This window comes from Anopheles coustani, chromosome 2 (assembly GCF_943734705.1).
Source record: "Anopheles coustani chromosome 2, idAnoCousDA_361_x.2, whole genome shotgun sequence".
NCBI lineage: Eukaryota > Metazoa > Arthropoda > Insecta > Diptera > Culicidae > Anopheles > Anopheles coustani.
The window spans coordinates 43,911,607-43,933,496 of NC_071289.1; the positions used below are offsets into that span (position 1 = coordinate 43,911,607).

The 21,890-nt window shown below is 41.4% G+C and overlaps 1 protein-coding gene across 1 annotated transcript in view; it reads left to right on the top strand.

The window, feature by feature from the left end:
* The first annotated feature begins 546 nt into the window (after positions 1-546).
* LOC131263363 (vesicular glutamate transporter 1) overlaps positions 547-21,890 on the top strand; it is a 35,771-nt gene continuing 14,427 nt past the window's right edge. Inside the window, exon 1 of the mRNA XM_058265551.1 lies at positions 547-596. Within this exon, the coding sequence (XP_058121534.1) occupies positions 547-596 (50 nt within the window). The remainder of the gene's footprint in view (positions 597-21,890) is intronic.

A 21,890-nucleotide genomic window follows, 5' to 3' on the forward strand; every position in this document is an offset into this window, starting at 1 on the left:
TAGAATAACAATTCTTACGTGTGTTTAAGTGTTTATTACTTATAAACACTTACGTTACCGTACTACGTTCATAAAACAGATAAATATGAAGTTCTTTCCAGTGCTCATGTCTAGCCAGTCATTGGAATGTTATTCGCTCAACATCTTTAAACATTTTTCAGTAGTAAACATTATGACATTTAGAATTGATGGAGATTTTTTATTTTCCACCGGAAAATATGAATCTTATTAAATATTTTCTCAAGTTTAACACAAAAATTGCGGGATTTATAATATACAATACAATTTCCGTCTCATCTTTGCATCATATTCATAACCATTGTTCTCCATCTTTTATCTCTCGGGCAGAGTTCAACGAACAACATGAAACGGACCCGGATCTTACATTGAGCACGCGGTCGAGCGAGGCGCTATCCGGTACGTGGACAAAAGTCCACAAAGATAGCCTATCAGCGGGTGAACCTTCTCCAACTGTTTGGACGGTACAGCAGCTGCTAATCGCCACCTGAGCCAACAGCCTAACCCAGCAGACTCCTAGCAACCAACATGCCGGGCTTCGCAGATCTGAAGGACCGTGCGTCCAACGTTTTCGGCGGGTAAGTAGCTAACAGTGGGGATCGACTATTCGCTTCGTTAGCTCGCTCGAGAGGGATCTCTTCACGGGCGCAGCCAAGGAGACGTTTCTCTATGCGAGCCACAAAACGGGAAGCAGCTGTAATCCGGATTTGGGAACCACTCGAACGACAATGGAAGTTTTAGTGTACCGTGCGATGCTTGTGAAGCGATTGCATCGAGCGAAGATTTTGTTATCCACCTTTTCACAACCGGCAGCCAATGTGTGCTGGTTTGGAACCATCCCAAAAACATGGGCCTGGATGGGCTGCAACTTTGATGAACCATTTCTTTTTCAACCATGCGTAAGATGTGTAGTGAGGATGGAAAATGCGCTTATCCGATTTGATTCGCCTATTCGATTTTCGTTGTTCCAGTGGTTATGAAGACTTAGATAGAGATTTGTTTTAGTTATATCCCTAAGAAGGTGCGTTTACAATTCTTGATGAACAACAGAAAGATTTTTGTTATATTTTCGCTCACAACAATATCGTGATAATATTGCTCCTATCCTTCCACCAGCTCTTCATATTCTTATTCGTTTCTGATCCTTTCGTACCCGAGCAAAGCTGCGTTGTAATATTCAAACAGTTATTAATTATACAATTTGTCAATAAGTATGTTTTATGGATATTTTGTGCATTTAACGTATCCATAAAATACAATTACATGGGGATACCTGGACCTGATATAAATTAAGCTCATTTCAAAGTAAATTGGCAATCCAGGAGAACTTTATCTTAAAAGAAAGCTTAAATATCCTATGCTTTCGATAGCACCGTCTTTTGTTACAATGCACCAGTCAGTTAAAGACAGTATACTAACACTTTTAAATCTTGTACACAGTCCAATACATTTGATTGTAACTATTAACTTTCGTTTTCCATAACTCAATGATTTGTTGGTGATACTGAGATATGTGCTGGAACAATAATTGTATCAAAACGATTATTTGTTTAATGTTGCATTTCAATTAAATTTAATTTCATAATTTTTTAATTATGTTTGAAGTTACTTCAGAAAAAATATTACTTGGACTTATACTTGAACTACTCTTAAAACAGGGGTCGGCAAAGTCCGGCCCGTAAACTGATTTTATCCGGCCCGTAATAAAATTTTATTCCAACAAAAAATCTAACCCAACTTTTATAAGATTTTTCCACGATTTGTCCTGTAATATGTTGAAAAAAACACAAAATACAACGAAAAAAAAATGAAAATGTTCAAAAAAAGTTTACTCAATACTCCATTAAAAAGGGTGCTACTTTAAAAAACATTAAGTCATTGTTTAAGGTATCCGGCCTGTGGTTTCGGTTTTCTATTAATCATCATTTACGGAATGTATAAGTACTTACTTGACATCGAATATCTTATTATTGGTATATGTTGCCTTTGTTAGTTATAACTTTCCTTTGTTTTTTTTGTAAGTTTGTTTTTCAATTACAATCCATTGCTGTCTGTCATATTGATATGGTTAGTTTCCATACCTATTACCATTCTAGCTTTGCAACTTTAGTCGAGAGTTCTCTTGCTGCCCTAACTGCTCATCAATTTTAAGAGGATTTCATGCCACATCCTTTCGCTAGCTCAATCTACTTTTTAAAGCGCTTAGCTCCTCTGCTTCACTCTGACTACGATACGCCCCCAGCTCAGATTGAATTGCCTCGAGTGTTCCGGGATGGCAAGGATTGTGCGATTTGTTTATAAATGACTAAAATACATGTTTCGCTTTCATTGGTAACGCCCACTTCGGGAAAACTCCGCAGTCCTGCAGCGAAGTACTACTATATTCAAAGGGGTATTGAAATTTCCCAAAAAACGACTTTTTCAAGTTGGGTGTTGGTGAGTGCTCGGGAAGCTGGTCCGGGGCCTTATCTGCTGTTTAATAGAATTTACTTATGATAATACCTCCTAATGGGAGCCTAATGGGAGATTATTTACCGGGGTAGAAGCGCAAAATGGCAAATACGGTCGAAAAAGGGATGCAAACAAAGTTCTTTACAGTGGGAAAAATAATATCAACGAAATCCAGCAGACGACAATAATACATCCCCCCGAAGCTGGGCTGGGAGGGGGTCGATGCAAAATCTGAAACCCCGGAAGGCGGGTGGAGTTTCCCTGGCTGACGGGCCTGATGGACGCATTTTGAATTTAATTAAGCACCGAACGAGGAAAGGGTGTGTTTCCGTGGCGCAACTTCCGCCCCGTGCATGGAGACACGCGGAGATTTATGCAACATTTATGCTTCGCCGCTTCGACTGTGGCAGAGGAGTGCGCATTCTCTGCGAGTGGGGAAGAAGGAGAGTTCTGTTTGGTCCTTTTGCCACGTAGCTCGAGGGTACTTTTTAATGAACAGAATCTGCTCGTTGAGCGACTGTAAGGTTCGAATATTAGCCTACCAACAATCGACTCGACATCAGCTTCTTCGATCTTGGCCAGGCATCATCGGATAATGAAGAGCCAGAAATCAAAGGGACCCCTCCATAACGGCACGGTAAACGACATTCCCCAGAAGGAATATAAATATTAAATGTGATATGGTTTTACATCAAATCGAACGGCACCTCTCACTCAAACGCTTCAACGCTGCGGGCAGAAAACTTCATCCCGGATATACGTTTCGCTTCGGTGACGATGGCTTTCCGAAGGGGGAACTTGAGGAATCCTGCTTCGCCGCAAGGGAAGCAGGAGGTGACCGTGTAACCGTGACAATATGAGTGACGCATCAAACGGCACGTGCAATGCCAATTTCGCCACGCTCGATGCCTCTCTAATGCGGACACTCTGTTCACAGCCTTTTTTTCACTCTCCCCTAAACGATGTCGGAGTGGAACGTGAAGATCTTTCGAAGATGGGATGTTTTGGAACTCCTTGCGTGAAATTCCCTCAAGGAATGTTTTTAAAAAGAACTTTTTATGTTGTTCCTTGTAGTTAAACTATCTAAAATATTTTTCTCTAATATCTGATATTTTATAATTATTTTTGTACTATCGTACCTCCTTAATTGATTTTTTACGAAACGTTCATCCCATCTTCTTCTCACAATTCGATATCCACAATTCTAATTCGACCCCCGGGGAACAATTTGTTAGCCGCCTGTTTGCGGCCCTCCAAACGAGCAAAACACTGGTTTGTAACCGGCTGGTGTCCCGTTTGGCACTAAATCAAACCAACGGCATCACATTCTGAGGCGCAGAAAAATGTTTCCAGGCAGGAAGAGCAAGGATACGACTGTGAAGGATGGGTTGCACACAAGAAACAATAACAGAAGCTCGAAGTTAAATCTTCCCTGCGGGATGTCTGTGTCCGCCGGTTTGCCCGCTGGTTCAGATTTATGACTTCCGACTTGTGGAGTTGTGAATGGTGGGCCGTAAAAATATGTCAGAGTTCATTAGACGATAAAGTTCGAAGTTGATTTTAATTCTATTTTGCTAAGGATTAATTAAGGGATTTACATTCCGAACGGCGAGAATCAACTTATAACTAAGTAAGAATGATCTACTACAATACGGCACGTACCATAAAACTAGAAATAAAAAAAAGTTATAATTGCCTTTTTATGAAATTTTGGTCGTTGTTAGTATTTTTATGGTAATGATGTATGAGATATCTTTTATCTGTTTTGATTACACTGGGGCTGGAGTTTTGGAGAATTGCCATAAGTGAAACATATTTTATCAACTGATAATCACCTAAAACCTAACAAAAATTTTGTATTGTATAATATTCATCAGAAATTTCAGAAAATATGATCAACAGGCTTTACAGCATGTTTAATGTCAAGTTTTGTCATTCTTCTGTTATGTTTGCTCTAAACCCATTCTAAATGGCTTTCTGGAACTGTTTACTAATCTTAAATTGTAATTTTTACTGAGTAACATTTATTTATATTTTTAAGATTCCATATTTTAACATCGTTTTTTTCTGATTCCTTAAATATGTAAACACTTTATATATGCGTGTTTCTTCTAGAATTTGGAAAGGAAATGGCTCACAAAACATAATCCAAAATTGTTTAGTTAATTATTTAGTACAACAGTATAAATACTTAAGAATTAAGTCTTTAACTTAGGACAATAGACAAATAATTTAGTATGTATCTCTAAAGCTAATGATTCATCAATAGTTAGTTGATAGCTCAGAACGATTCCCAAACATTGGCTTCGACTTGAGATGACTTTCACTGCACCCGAACCCAGCGAAGCAGTGCCAAAAGTCAAGAAGTAAAAAGTTTTCCCTGCTCATTTTCCCACATCGTATCGCATCGCACGGAAAACGATTTATCATTTCGACTGACGGGGCTCGGTGGCGCCAAGAAGACATCTCCAATATCTTGCCGATATTTGCCTCCGTTGCCCTCTTTCGCGCTTGTTTGTTCGTTCTTCTGATGTTCTTCTCGGTGATGCGGTTGCAGAAGAAAACGTGGACTTTTTCCCTCGAACCAGCACAACTGAAGGCAGTAAGGGTGTACGCATTTGGCCGCCGGAATGGCGACAAGAGCACTAATAACCGATATATATATATATTTTTTCCTTCCCGACGCGGAGTCAACCATGGCAAAGGAGTCGAAAATAAAGTCATACTTTTACAGCATCCGTCTCTGTGACGGGGGGTTTCCACCCGACATCAGAACTAGAACTACTCCCGTTTCGGCGTCGGCTTCTTGGCCCACTTCCAAGCCTCTGGTCCTGGAGTTGAGATTGGGCATCCGGCAATAAACATGAGCAGACTTTTCGGCGAGACTGGCGACTTTTTGGTGGCGCCAACGGATAGCACGTTGTCTGGCTGCGGGTTAACGCAGTTCGCCAGCATCGATGGACGCCGTTGTCTGCAGTGAAGTGTGTCGCCAGTCGAAAAACATTCGGTTTAGCTCTGGAGTGCGTATGCGAATGCTCCGGAAAAATTCGGTCAATCGATACCGTTTGTTACCCAACGAGGAGAAAAAGAAATCCCGAATCCTTCGATAGGCTCTTTAAATAGCTGCCCTGTTTTTACACCCAAGCGAATGGAAGTGGAAACTACGGGAATAATCAAATTAAAAGTGTGCCATTTCCCGGCAACTGGCCGAGGAAAACACCCGTAACCATAGTGGTAATTGTTTTTAACGGCCTCAAATCTGCATTACTTAGCGATACAGTGGGATATGGATGGTGAAAATGAATTCGCCACCCCGTGGTCAAATGGTAATGGTTGTCAGTTTGTACAATACCAGAATTCCTTCCCTCGAGGGACTTTTGGTTCCAGCCCAGTTGCAGCAGGATTCATCTTACCCCTTTCGAAAACGAACTGCTGAAAAGTGACTGAGTTCGAGATCGACCACATTTCCCTGGTGCTGGTGGCTTGGTGATAGTGTGTTTGGAAATGGAAGAGAAAAGCTAGAAAATCTCAAAAGGGGTTTGCAACCCCTTTTTTCTCCAACGCACTAGAGCGCTTTAGTGTTGGCGCGTTCGCACCCGAACCGCATAGGAACAGGAAACACATCGAGAACGATTGCATCAACGGCGACGTCGACAACGACGGTGACAACACTAGCTGATTGTTGTGTGGTGCCGCTTTCCGTGGAGGAGTTCGAACGGGAGTAAAATCGCGGCGGATGAGCCGTTTCAACAACCGAAGCAATTTAATCACGTTAATGGATTTTATTGTTGTACCGAACGAGATCCATTTGCTTTCATTGCTTGCTCGGCCGACAATAGAGTGTACGGCAGCGTTTAAAGTTGGCGAGTGTGTGTACCAAGTTCGCCAGGAAACACAAGACAAATGAGTGGTTTTGTGTCGTAGAATAGGTTGACTCATCAAATGTTTCTCAACATTATCAAATAAGAAAAGTGCTGTTCTAAACATAAATGTGTAAACAAGTATCATATAAAAAACACAATTTATTTATTAATTAGTGTTAATCACATAAACAAATTGTCGTACGATGGGGATTTTTGGGAACATGTAACTTTTACTGCTGTATTACGTAATGTTACTAAGCACTAACTCCATTGAAAGTATGACATGATAAGATCGATTGGAACCGAATTAAAAGCAAATAAATTATTAGTATAGTTTAACAATCAAGTGTTTGTGCTACAATAATGAAGTCATATTAATGTTGATGAACTGTTTTATACAGGGAATTATTCTTGAACTCAACAAAACAGGTACAAATTGATGTTTCTTAACAATGTTGTAGTTGTAATACCTAAGGAATATTTTTTAAATGAAAATTTTCAGTATCTGAATTATTCCTTAGTAATTATAGTGAACCCACATTCAATATTATTTCAAGTTGGTTAGTCATTTTACGTAATTTAACACTTTAATTCGAATTTATAAAATTTGCGCTTCAATTATTGATTTTCATTACATTATTACTTCATTTCTTTGCTTAACTTTAAGCATATAACCTAAACAATTTGTTGTTAAACAAAACCAGAAAGATTAGATGTCTTTAAATAATATTCTGTTAATTAACAGCTGTTTTCTTTCACATATATTCAAATGAGAATTGGCCACATCGTGTTCCAACTGCTGTAAAAATTGAACAGAGATCGAAAATTTCTTTTTTTAATTTTACATCCATAAAATATCAGAAACAGTATCTTGTAAGATATCAAAATGTTAATAAACAACTACTGCAGTGTTCCAACTAACCTAAACAAATACAATGTATCGTAGTGGGAAACTCAGCGAGAGTATGTTTATTTTTCACATTCTACCCATAATAATCAACAATCGTAGACATTCTTACACAATTGATCGTATTTTCTCCCTTCGATGAACTCAAATGTATCGCTCCCGACGGAAAACTAAAGAGATTAAGGGCTTCGACGAACGCTCGTTTGCATAAATGTCTTGTAATTTGCATACTTTCGCTAATGCGCTAGATGTTATTTGCAGTAGTGAGTGTATTTGTCTTCGATGGATAGACGGTTTGTCGAAAATATTGATTACCAGCTCACCATTTATCCTGGTATCGTCGCATTTGGGGCGGTTTGATGTAAATCAATATATTTTTCCCCGCTGGTTTCGAATTTCCGTTGGAATGCGATTGGGAAAATCGCGCTATCCTGAGCAGGAGGTGGAGTAAGGAACCCGGATGTAATAATGTCATCACGCAGTAATCATGAAACTTAAACAAGAAAAAAGGAAACAGAGCTCCATGAAAAGAACTTCCCAATGGTACAACATTACTGAGCGCGTTTCGGATGCGTGCGGTCGATTTAAATTCAAAGTGAGTACAAATTACTGGCCAAAAATGAGCCATCGGTACACTCGAGGGCGATAGTGGAGGACCATTTCTCCGGCGTGCGATCGGAAGATTGCGTCAATGAGCGGTCGTTTCACTTTCTTCGATGTTCTCAGCGTCTCGTTACCACAAGTGGTTCGGAAAGGGGAAGGAGTGCGCGTTTGGTTGGGGTGTGCACGATATTGGTGATTTTGGTCACGTTTTTCGCCTTCACACGGTTTGGCTCTCAGGCTCTTTTTATTGAGTCCTCGTGGGGAAGAATGAAGCAGAGATGTTTATGATTTTCTGTTCCGTTTTATGTTTCCCATGCATTAGTTTGATATCCCAAATATGCTGTTTTTCCACCGATGAAAGTTATGTTCGACGACATTTATTGATGATTGACTCCGATCCACCATTCCGATGGTCAGTGGCACGCCTTCTAGTGTTCTTATGAACTGGATTATGAATTTTGTTGTTATGACCTATGTAATGATAAATAAATTCTTACTTATTAGTTAGATGAAACAATTTCAGATTCAGAATAAACTACTAAACTAAATAAATGTTAAATCCAATTACCAACTTCATGTGCCACCGTTGCAACTATGCGCGTAATCAGCACCGATACGATTATGAAGCTTTGCTAACGATAGCCCAGCTCCGATTTTGTTGCGAGACATGTTGATAAAAAACGACAAAGCATTATGGAGTCCTTTTTCTCCTCTCTCTAGCACTCTTTATTTCTCTATCGTGACGGGTTGCGTCTCATAAATTGCAAGATGAAAGAATGTGCAAGCAAAGTTATAATCGGATTTAAAACCAAACGCTTCCTCTAAGGTTCGCTTGATAACGGGGGGTAAGTGGGATAAAGTATAAAAAAATGTTTCAAATTCACACACATCGACGAACGTTGTGGTAGAAGAATGACTTAACTATGGTTGAAAATGAAGAAAGAAAAAAAAAATGCTACACATAATTCCAACGAGGGACAAAACTTCCGATACGGTTTATATGCGAACCTTTTTTGTTGTGGCGAGCTTCGTTATAAATTTACCCAAATTATCCCTCCAACACGCGGAAAGAGAATCTCCTTCCGTTGGATTGGATTTTCCAGTCCGTACACATTTGCGGTGGTGGAAAATTCATGGACCGGAAACGACGACGGTATGGTCTTAGATCGAACGGAGCCGGGAACGGGACGTGGCAAAGCGATGAATTTGATGATGACGCTGATCATAAATTGTAGTATCATACTTTGAATCGATGGTAAAGCTGTCCGAACGGAGGAAAGGTGGAACGACGGGATCGAACGCACGGTCGGCCGGCCGGAGCCCGCAGACCGTGACCGAAAGCCATTGCGCAACTGATGGTGTGATTAATGAAAGCAAGTGAAGCATGAAATTGATTTGTTAGTCAAAAATCGCCTCGAACTCACGAGGATATAGCACGTGGGATGCCGGTTTTAAAAAAGATTGCGCAAAGTTATCAAAATGTGTGTCCAACGTGACCCCTATCGTGTAGAGGTAGCAACAGTCCAATTATATAAATGCAACTGACCACCATTATTGTGATTGTTGTCGCCGGGAAACCCGAACTGACCAGATGTGACTCGTTGGGTACTCTTATGAGGGGGAAAACCCAGGTTTTAAAGCTCAAGATCAGGGTTCCTTTTTTTCTGCAACTACTGGACTGCTCCAGCCACTAAAATGTACGATGTCGAGTTTTATGTTCGCTCTTTTCGTTCGTTGACGCTTCAATCGCAATGAAGTAGTTTCAAAGATGCTCGAGATGGTATCGTTTCAAAAGTGATATCATGATTTTTCTACTCCCACTTGGGCCACTCTGAATGGAGGGATGGGCTGCAAGATGGGCTTTGATTGTTGCCAAGGACTCCCACCGTTGTTCCCTTTGGTTTCGTTAGGGAACAGGACGTGGCGCAAGAGGCACGGACAAGCAGCCATTCATTCATAACGTTTGCGACATGCTCGAGAGTCATCTATACACACTCGTACACCTTGTTCCTCTTGCTGCACTCTCTCTCCCTGTCCACAAACGCATCATGGCTGCCTTTTTGAACGTTTTGTTCCCGACCATACTCCCCACGGAGATGTGGGAATAATGGATGCCCTGGTGCTAAAGCATACGAACGGATGGCTTAATTTTTGCGCGCTTAGCAAGTTTTTGAAACGCTCGAAGAAAAACCATGTGGAGGAGAAAATATCTGAAAGCAAATCCAAGAAAACATTTATTCATCTACCACATGCTGTGCCTTTTTGTGTGTGCTGAATGGATCGGAAAAACCAAAGATAAGCGGCTTTTGGTGGCGTTTTTCCGTTGATATGATAATGAATGTTGAATGTTTGGAAGGACGGGGCATGAGGAAAACGGTGAGTTGTGGTTTGGAGGTACAATGGGTAAGATCGTTTGATGTGGGTAAGCACTAATAGGCGAAAACTGGGCAACAAAATCATGCACGATTCTGCATTCGTTGCTAGTGATGTCTACGATATAGAAAAGAAGTATCTTTGAACCGCTGAACTGTGTTCTTACATAAAGAATTAGTTGCAAAGTTTTCGTTTAATCAAAACAAGTAGCTACTTTAGGAAATCATGTTCAACCTATCTTACTTGAATCAATTCTATCGAGTTATCCTACCGATGAGCCATAATATTAGTTGGATTGGAAAATAGTTGATTACTTACTGTTCCGTGATAAATTTGAATTTAAAAATTCACACCTTTATACCCTTAACAGCGATATAATTTGTGGTGTTTTTCGTTGATGTTTATAATAAAATGGTATAACATCTTCGTTAAACCATTTCACAGTTCCAAGGAATACATTACTACATTGTCTTTTCAGCCATAATTTTTTCCAAATATATTTTACACTTTATCTTTCCCAATAATGATTGATGAAAATGATTCCGTGAAAAGTTGGCTTTCATTAAAAATTAAATTAAATCTAACCAAATTCACTTCCCGCTTCGGCTGATTGAATCAGAAACAAATCAATTACCAACATTCCCAGTTCGCATCCAATCGGGGAATCGTTTGGGTGGCTGGCTTTCATCGGGGTTCATTCCCTTCGGCTTTGGCTTTGACTCTAATGATAATTAATATCGCCGGGAAAAACCCCACGAAGATAATCATCTTTGGCGGACGCACGGCATCGGAAGACAATGGGAAGACCCTTCATTCGCGACGAGGGAAAGCCCTGCAAGTGAAGGAGTGGAAAAACTTTTTCCCCGAAAAGCGACTGACGAAGGCCAGCGGGAGGGGAGGGCGAGTTAGTTGGGGTTTGAAATGAGTACTTTTATCTTAATCAGCGTTTTTTGAGCGAACGCTGGAAAATGGCAGCGACAACTTGTTTAAAGAGTGACGTTAAATTTTATCCGCCATGAAGCGAATGCGTGTGTGTGTATATGTGCTGGGTTGATGCTCATCGAATCAGGAGTTAACCGACAGTAAAGTAGATTTCAAAGCATCCCCCTGCTCTCGGCTGAAGTGTCCTTCCGTGGTGTCCTGAGGGTAGCCTGATGTCTCACTTTTCCATCGCAACGGATCAGACGGCATTGTTGATGGTTCGGCTTCTGCTGCCGTGTTGACAAGCAGTTTTCCCCCTGCGATTCAGCAGAAAACTCGCTCATTAACACCGGCACGACGTAGAGAGACCTTTGGGGGGAGGAGGAGGAGGTAAAAGTGACAAAGCGTGATGTGTTCCGGATGAGGTGCGTTATTGTGGTGTGGGACGGTGGGACATCTTTGGAACGTGATACAGTTGATGATATCCCGCGTGCGGCTATGGAAGGTTTTCCGGGGAGACTTTTCGCTGTGCTTCGAGAGTCCTTGTTCCAAGGACACCTGCGGTTTGAGGAAGTTCGAGAGTTTTCCCCCCCGTCAGACTAAATGCGCAACAAACGGGACAGGCTTTGATTAATCAGCCCGTGAAATGATCACGATTCAACGTTCGTCAATATCGGTATCAAATCGGGTTCTTTGGGAGGGAAAACGCTAGGAAAAACGTGTACGAACGAATCGCCAATCCTTTCCCCGTCGAAGGTATTAACCGATGAATTCAGCCACCATAAAACCCGGTCCCGGCGGGGATCGAGGCGGGACAAAGGCCAGATTGCGGCTAGGCGGGAGGTAAATCTCCTGTCGAGAGCTGTTTTGTTGTCATCATTATATGCGGCTTAAATGATTTCCCCGGGGGATTCGGCCGGTATTAAGGTGCGCACACACATACGAGCTATGGGGAAAGAAAAAGAACGGAATGAGGAGATTCTTTTGATTGTGGTTCCTCTTTCAGAAACCCGGAGGAAGGATTTTTGTGGCAATGAATTTCAACTTTGCGGTTTTTTCTTTTTTCAAACTAAAGGTCTTATGTGTTGAAGGACCTAGCGCACGAGCAGAGAACATGTAAAAGTCATATAAGTAAGTACCGATGAAAAATGGGCTTCACACAAGGCTTTGATGGAAGGCGAAAGAGTGACAATCTTTACTCCTACTGTTTCGACAGCCTCCACAATCATTGAATCGAAAGGGGGTCTAGAAAGTCACGTAAGACAGACCGTTTTCCGTAGGTGATTGATATGTGCGATTTTTCACTTTTCTCTACACATATCAGGGGTGACTACTTTCCCGGTTAAAGAATTGAACATTTAAAATCAATCTGAGCTGAACCGAATAAGTTCAATAAAATATGTGTATAAGAATTAAAGAAAGAAAACAGCAAATAGTTTACAAATGATTAATGTGAAAAATTTACCGTTGATAAATTGACTACTGATGTTTGCTTCAACTCCATAACGTGAGCTTCTTTTGACCTCATTCTTGATCGTCATAAGCTTTTCGAAATGGGTCGAGAACTTTGTTGATGATAAAATCGATAGCGATCATCTCTGTGTCAGGCATTTCAGCTATCCCGAACATAGCATGGCGTAGGGACACTTATTTTTATTTTATTGCAAACCATGTTTTCCCGCCTGTGGAAAGTGAAATGCATTCTTAGCCTGCATCCATTATGCTTCAGCCGCTTGCTTCCTTAACTGTTTAATATTCGAATGGAACCATTCTTTCCTTTTTAGTGCCCGAGGTTGTTGACTCGGTTAGAAAAGCGCCCCGGAACGCGTGTGGACCACGCCTTGCAGGACGGTAAATTGTTCAATTTAAGCGAAAGGAAACCTTCAAATGAAAACAAACAACTCCGCACAGTTCCCTGACCCAGGAAACGAAAGGAAAACGCGTTGTAACACTTTCTCCACTCCGAAGCGACAAATTTATTGCTTTGCTGGAGAGAAACAAAACGTCCGGAAACGGGACTTTCCTTCAACGCGAATAAAAACATAGATTTCCCTACGCGAGCCGTCGCGAAAAGTTCACCGAAAGGGAGACACATTAAGCCACTTGTCTGGAGCGTGATTTGAATGCGTAAAATCTGTAAAAACTCGTGACACTTTGCACCCCTTGTGACCACCCCGAGTGGCCCGTCCGGACGGAATCGATCCGTCGAGGGGACCAAGGAACAAGTGTCAATAAGCCTCTAGTCCCGTTGGCTGTCGTGGATGTTTGTGCCATCGGAGAAGATGAAGTCATTCCCATCGGGAGCTGTTTACGGAGCGGGATCTGATAATTCGCTCGTTCCGGAGTATTATTTCGCCGTTTGGTTTCGTTGTTTTGTTTTTTTCCTCTATTTCGGTATCTGTTTTTGCGAAGATAGAGCTCGCAGTTTATGGTTCGTTCAGACAAAAGGCAACATTCCAGATGAGGTGAGTCTGGGAAATGCGAAATAAATTAAACCCGCGTTCAGTACGGGCGGCCCCCTCCGAGATGATGACTGTTGACCCCTTGTAGGCCGGAGCCGGAGATGGAAAAAGCATCTGATAACGGACAGGTCGCTTGTCCGGGGAATCGAATGTCCCTGCGTTACCGAAGCGAGGACGACGCACGATAAATAAACAAAAGTGGCGAAAATCTCAGGAAATTGCTTCTGAAAGCCGATCCCCCGAGGGGTTGTCCGAGCTGGTGAAGGTGATGACAACGGTCCATCTAGTGTTTTTCCTGCCCGGGATGACTATCACTGAGCGGCGAGCGGGAGGATAAGCGACATAAAATTGAAGTAATGACTAAATTATGCCGGAGCCATTTTCGGTCCGATAAATGATCTTAATTTGAATCGTGTGCACGAGGTCGCCCGGAACTCAGTTCGCTAGGAAAGCGGAAGCCCGCTGACACTATGCACGCTGTGGTGTGTGTTAGCGTTTGTCGTGGCTTTTTTCCCTCTTTTCCTGCAGCCGAGAGGAGGATGTCGTGATGAGGATGTGTGAGGGCCGACATCCGATGGGAAAGTCACGCACATTACCCGCGCCGAGTCGAAATGCTGGCCAGCACAAGGGAGAGATTTCTCCGGTTCAAGTAATTAGAACCATTTAACCCCTTTGGCGTAAAGATGTTTTCCTGGTAGCTGTATGATTAGAGAAAGTGATTGATGAAGCGCGAGCGCTGTTTTTGGGTCAGTTGGTGAACCAGAAGCGCATCACTTTGCTCCAAATTTTATGGTCCCAGTTTCTTTGCAACATTTTCTTTGACAGATTTTGTTGAAATTATTTTTATCTTTAGTTTTATATTATTTGTTTCTCTATGATAATTATGATATTTTGTTTTTCAGGGTTATTAAGCAGTATATTATCAAATGCATAATAATTGACATTGAATCGCATTTTCGTGAATATTTAATTGCTCTTCCGATTTGTTATCACTTACGTAAAATTTCTAATTCGGATTTTTAATTTATCAAACACTTTTGAAAATTCTATGAGTTTTTCCGTCTAATTCACCGTTTTATGAGCATTTACTAAAGAAGCTTAACAAAATTAAATCCATTAACAATTTGGGAGGATTGATGTTTGTTTTATAAGACACTTTTGGACTATAAACCACATATTAATTAAATAGAGGAATACCCCACACAACACATATGAATGTATACGATTTATAAATCGAATATCAACTTGCAATAACCGTACTTCTATGCAATATGATTAAATCGTGATTAATGTTTAAATAATGCCCATACGTACAAAAGTGGAGGCGCTAACCGTACATTGTTCAAAATGTATATGTTTAGTTGTATATTTTCTAAGTCGGCATCATATACGACTTACGATATACATCAGTCGTACATTGCTCGTTCATCTATACGTATGCATAAAGAAAATCGTATTACATTCTTAATCGGCATCATATGCAACATAGAATATACATTGCTCGTACATTGTCTATGCATAATGCGATTCCGATTCTAAATATACTAATATGAGATTCAATTTATTCAACTTAATACGACTTCGTGTTGTGTGGGACACTTAGTATACGTAACTAAAAATAAACTGCTTCCTTCTTTTCTTTCCTTTATGATCTTTTCGTAAAGTTGGTCTGATATAACCATCCATTCTTTAGCGATCGTGATTTCATGTGGCGAACGTAACAAGAGAAAACATCGGTTGTGAAAGTAGCAACGATAAAAATAGGTAATTTGATTATTGATAGAAAACAACTACGAAAATTAGAAAGGCACAAAAACACATAGAAACATTGTTCAAATTTAAAATGGTTCTAAATGTTTAATAATATAATATGTATGTTCCGTTCGATATTTACCGCTATCGATGACTCAAATTGTGGAAATTCCATTACTCATTTTCCATGGGTCTCCGCTCGGCGGAAGAGCACCCTTCCAAGTGCAATAATAATGTTTGATTTCAAACGACGAACGATTGTCGAATATTGTGGGCAAATACTCCGATCGACTGAATTGTCACGTTTCGCTTTCACCCAAGGGGTGGAAATAAGAGGGAGTGGGCCCTGCGTTGAAGGGTGGTTTTGTGTCTTGAGATTTCAATTCACTTTGCCGAGCAACAGCCTCTCGTCGTGTGACTCACTACGGCTTCTTTTTGCCGATCTTTGTAGGAACATTCGAAGGCAGACTTTCGCATTCATTTTCACCGATTCTCCGGCCAAGGGAAGGTTTCCGGCACTCGCCCGCACTTCCGGCTCAACGAAACAATCGGCAATCAATATGAGGTTTCGCTTGGGCGCTTCGGTTGGGTTGTGCCTCCCTTTTCCCAAAAGCCAGCCACGTCCCTTTGATGGTGTTTTTTCCTTTCTCTTCGTCCTTCAAGTGGTGTCGCATGGTGTATGAAAAATTGCCATTATTTAGAATTCCGGGCCGGCGTTATCGCGACCAGGAATTGAATTTCAACGGATTTGTACCAATATTTCAGCGCCCGCCAGGGCACGTTCTGGAGTAGAGGTATTCTGAGACGACGAGGTTTTTTTTATTTCGTCTTTTTGGCTCTCGGGAACGATTCGCCATAAATCAACACCCGTCATCCGAGCCGGCGCGTCGAGGGGGAAGACGATCTTCTAGACGTTAATCTACCATCCCGAACCCGGAGTTCTTTTCTTGAGAAATGACTTTAAATTACATCATTACGTAACAATCATCAGCGTGATAAAATGTCTTTGCCACAATTCGTTGCCGTAAAAGAGGTAAAATGAACCGAACTTGTAAACTCAATCCTCGAAAAAAGAGTTGTGGAACGTTTTACCACTGTTTTTCTTTGTCGCTCAAATCCTTGCATAAGATTTTATTTCAAGTGAAAAAAGAAAAACATACACAAAATCTGAACGGACCTGGCTTAGACGAAAACTTCTTGTAAAACGGTTTTACTCCCAAGGAAAACGAAGGGTGGAAAGACCCGTCGACTCCCAGGATTACGGGAATGGTTGTTGCAAAATCTCTCGCTGACAGGGCTTCACCAGTTCCGGGGTTCTTGTTTATGTTTTTGCCCCCTCCCCCGTTTTTCCCCTTTGTGTGTTTTCGCTTCCGGCTTTCCACTTCAATTGAAGGGTCGTGATTTTCTTCTGCGGGGAAAAGTGGCGCGGAAAACTACGTGTGTGTGTGTGTGTACATATTTGGTTTCGAAGGGAATTGGGCTAGGGCTGCCCATCGACAGACGGACGGATATCAATCCTGCCAATTCATTTGATTGCTGTTTTTCTTTCTTCCGAAGGGTCATGTATCGGTTTTATTACATTTCTATTTTTCCTCCACCTCGCGCCTACGTTTTGCGTTCGATTTCTTTTCGGACAGACGGAGGAAAAACGGGTTACGGTTCGTCGTCGTGCTCCACTAAGGACAGCTACCGATCCATGGGGAGATTTGTGGAAAAGATTGACAGGACTCAACGCGTTCGTGTTGGAGGTTTGAAGATGAACTTCGGGGGCCAAAGCGTCGTCGTGGAAAAGAAACTTTGAGGTGTACTGCAAAGACACGATCTTCTTAGGATGTTTACAGAATGTTTGGGGGTTACAAGGAGACGTTGGAAAAACAATACCATCTAATGCTGCTTTTCTTCTCCGTAAAACTAGCCACTGCTTCCTGATGTTATTGTGAAGCACGTCCAGGATGCGTTCACGATACAAAGAGCTAAGGCTCGAACCGAACCCACAGGGAGACGGTATTCTATTATGTTACATAATCTGCACGATTCAATCTTTTAACAGCTATTTTTAATGATTGCTTTCCCGAAGAAGACCTTCGGTCACGTCAGGCCCGGCCCCGTAACCGACAGCGGTTAGGATTCCATAGGAAAAGATTTGATTCGAGACTTTTTCATCGCATCTCGCTGTTCTTATCTTTGACGGAGATTTTTCCATTGGAGCGTGGTTCTGTTCGTCGGTGAAACCCCTCCAATGACGTCGGTTGCCGCTGGAAACGGGGAGAACGGTTCGCTCGCACCGTCCAGACTTCATGGTCGGGGTTTTTACCGGCTCGACCGAATGATCTTCCGTTTTTCCGGCCCCCGGTCGTGATGTTTGTTCCGCTTCCGCTTCGACAAGGAGATAAAAAAGGACCGCACGGGAAACTTTCCGCCCAGATGCTGTTGATGGGAAGATGGCTGATAATTAGATAGAGTGACAGTAAAGGAGAAGCGGTTGAAGGAAAGCGAGAGAGCAATTGTGATGCAACCTGTGATTGCCTACCTTTCAGGGGAGGCCATAATAGGAGGGAAATTCAATTTCGCACGAACGATTACCGTTTAATGAATAAATAAGTGCTTGGGTTTCCTTTCGTCTCGATGTTCGTTTTTATTTTGCTTCCTTTGCTCGCATCGTTTATGGGAGCAGAGTGGAAATTACAAAAGTCCAACTACGTGAGGAATTGCGAAAACAATCGTTGGGAAGGAATACTTTCGTTGTTTAGCAACAAAATTAGGTCCAGTAAGTGGATGGCAATACATACGCAGTCCGCACTTCACTTTGAAGAGGACTTTAATGATTTTTTATGACAAGGTTTGACGGATGCCAAAACTAAATCCGTTTTTAATGAACTCCGGCAAGCGAACGCACCCTCGCAGTCGCAGTCCATCAATCAAAACTTCATTAAAGCCGACTTCAGTTCTTGAGCGGTAGTGGCAGCTTCCGAAATCGATAGAAGTACTTCAACCGGAAATTCAATCATCGCGCTACAATGAAAGGCTTAATCGAATGATGTGCTGGTGGAGATAAGCAACGGCGCCCACATATGGCCGCTAGGAACGGTTCGAGAGATGACCTTCAAAATCTGATGGTGATCGACTGGTGTCGGCAGAGGAAAAGTTGTACGGCTTGATGGCATTCGTCGATAAGCTGATCTAATTTTGATTGATATCCGTTACAGTTTTCCCTTGCCGAAAGGTAAGGTAAAGAAAAATATTGGTCTCTCGGGGGCTCTACGCACAGAAACCCTCGAGTCAGCTCCCTTGGGAGGAATTGTCGGTTTGAGAGTTTTGCCGCGGGGGAATCGGAAGGCCCTCGCCAGGAGCAGTAAACACAACCGCTTAACCCTAGACAGGATGCTGATGCATCGGCCGAGGGAAAACCTTTCGGTGATGGTGGTGGTTTAAAGAGAGCTGTTATTATGTTTACTCTTGCGTCGAAACAAACTTGCCCTTCGGTGTGAGTCAACAAACACGGCAAATATTGGTATGATCCATAATTTAGAAATTAAATTTATTTGCATATCTCTTGTTTCTGGCTCCGGAGCAGACAAGATACACTTACTTTTTCGTTGTTTATCACAAAGAACTCGAGTCGTAGAAAACCGTCCCATCTTTCCCAACTTGTGTTTAATAGCTTTTGAGCAAATGTTTAACTTTTCGGTTGTGTGTGAACATGTTTTCGATGAGTCGTTGGCATTTGCGACCAACGATGGTGGTTTATCCGTTTTTTAATAAAATTTCTCATTTTGTACTTGTAGTGCATGGTGAGGGTTTTATTTGTCTTTATGCTTCTCCGGACAGATGATGGATTTCTCCTCTGTCCAATATTATTTCATACATTTTAGCACACTTGATTGCAACTATAAATACGGTTTATTTATTAAGCATTATTTTTGTAACAGTGATTTGGTTTTCTGCAATGAAAATCTTCTTTCGTACGCCAACATTCAACTCACCTTGGAACATAATTGATTGTCCACTAATTCACTAAAACTTATATTTCCCGAGTATCATGTTCTCGTAAGGGTTAGATGCTTAAAAAATTAAAAAATGTTTTGAACTTTTAACTTCGTTAGTTGTACATTTTTCATTTCCTTATAAATTTGTAAACTCACTTATTTCTGAGAATCAGGCATGGTATATCAAATTGAAGCCGATGCATACATTTGAAGCAGCTAGTTTTATTGCTTTGTTATTTTTATCTAATAACATATTTTTAGTTTTCAAATGTCATTTGAACTGTGTAATTTACATTTTCAAAAAACCATTTGTGGCTTTATTTTTCAATCAGTTTTTCCTTTTCAGGGTCGCGCTAGGAGTAAATAAAAAAGATAGAGTTGGAGTGGATCTCATTTTCGAGTATTAATGAAATAGCTTCCAAAGAATACATTTTAGCTCAAAGAGAAACAAAAAGTGTGCTACATAGTTTGACATTAAAACACGCATTAAAAACTAATTTTATATTTTTGTGATAAGAAATGGGGCCACAAATCGATCTGAAGGTTGTGTATTTCTAAATTTTCAGTTGCTTGTTCCATTTACACTTAGTCCTATCAAATTGAAATTCTAAATACAGAAGCTATTCATGCGCCAGTTTTTTAAATCTTTTTTATGCTTTTGATGTTTAAAAGAACTATGTTTTCCTCTGAGCCACAGTTATGACGATTCATATCGTCCCCGGAACAGGGAGTCAATATCAATTAGCCAAACTCAAACGGTTGATATCGTCAATTACCGGTCTTCCTCCCGGCGAGCTTATCGCTGATCCCAACCCCTCGCCAGACATGGGGAAAAACACATTACCAAAGGAAACATCTACCATCCCCAGAGTCGTGCACGTAAAGCGGATTGTTACCAGTTAATAACATAAATTATGTATTTCTTTCCCACGCACGTCCCCGAGTAGGGGAAGTTGCGCTCTAAACCTCTCCCCCATTGCTGCGGAAGCAGCTACGGGTCGGAGTCCTTCCACCGACAAAGGTAGCACGATATCGCGAGCTCGAAATCAAATCACTAACATAACAAGCGAATCAACACAGCAAGAGCCCGAGTGCGAGTGTTGGGTCGACTATCTTCGAAGAAGGGGAAACCTAAGGCGCACCTCAGAGCATAATCATAAAAGTTTCACCACAGCGCTCCCAAAGGACGTATGAATTTCCCGACCGTCACGGGCTGCCGATTGGCAGAGGTGCCGACATTTGGGCGGGTGTTGGTTTCATTTCATAAAATATTCACCACGATGTTTCGCCGCGATTTGTTCGACTCTTTTAGACGAGATTGTGACGGGATTTGAAGCAGTGATGATTTGGTCGTTTGACCAAGGAGAGGCTATTCCTCTTTCTCGTTAACCTGTTGATCAGACTTTGATGAGGGCCTGTATGTGTATTTTGCTAGAAGAGATTGAGTAGAATTGAAGGGTGGATTTTAAAGACTCTACAGAAATCAAAACAATTTGTTCGTCTTAAAACTAAACGTAAATCGCAATCGTAAAAACAAATAATTCCGCAAAGTGATTTGCTCAAAACTTGTGCTCTACAAATACATCCAAATAAAATTCCTCGATTCAAACCCTTTGCTAATTTAAATTAAAATTTTATAAAAAAAAATGGAATGGCTTCATTTGATTATCAAACTTCTTGAGGAAAAGACTTTACTAAGTGCTTTAACAGACTTCCCGACCGACTTAACCATCATGCTTTCTCGTTTTGTTGGTTAAAATCGTCAATTAGACAGAACGAGAAATCATGATGATTCTGCCAGCCGGGTTGTATTCAAAGTTGTCATTTCGAATAGATTGTATTATTTAAACTCACCTTAACCACATTGAGCCAAAAACAATCTAATCGTTTAAATATTAAACGTTGTTTACATTGATCCATCACTTTCCGGCGGTAAGATTATCGTACCTTCTTTATCTCCGTAAAGGCTGAAATGAAAGTTGCATCATTGATAAAAATCGTCAGATTATTTTACTTCTCCGAACAATTTGAGTTCACCAAGCCAATACATCCGGGAAGATAACAGATCCCGTGGTACCTGATTGCGGGAAAGGGATCAAGTTACATCTTCTGCTGTAAAAAAAGAAGGAAAAGAAAAACACCTTCCACGACCGTTCAGCAGTAGCGACAGGAAATCCAGTGAATTAAAAGCTAAGTCTCCGAAGAATTGTAAATGATATTTACGGGAATTGGATTTCAATGATTCCTGCCGTGGAACGTGTCAGGATTCGGTTCGATGATCTGCTCACTCTTGAGGGTAGACGGGTTCCCCGGAAAATCGTCCTATCTCATGGCTTACGGCAACAGCGACGACGACTACGACACCGACGACGATTTGAAGCCACCTTTCTCTGGTTTACCTTTCTTCACATTTCCCTCGTGATGTGTTCAATCGTTTGAAGTGCTGACAAATTTAAATTAAAAGTGCTTGAAAAGCGATTTCATTAATTTCATCCATCGGCTAGAACGGTGCAGCCACCGATGGGCCGAAGAGGTTTCCCAGCCGGTGGATTGG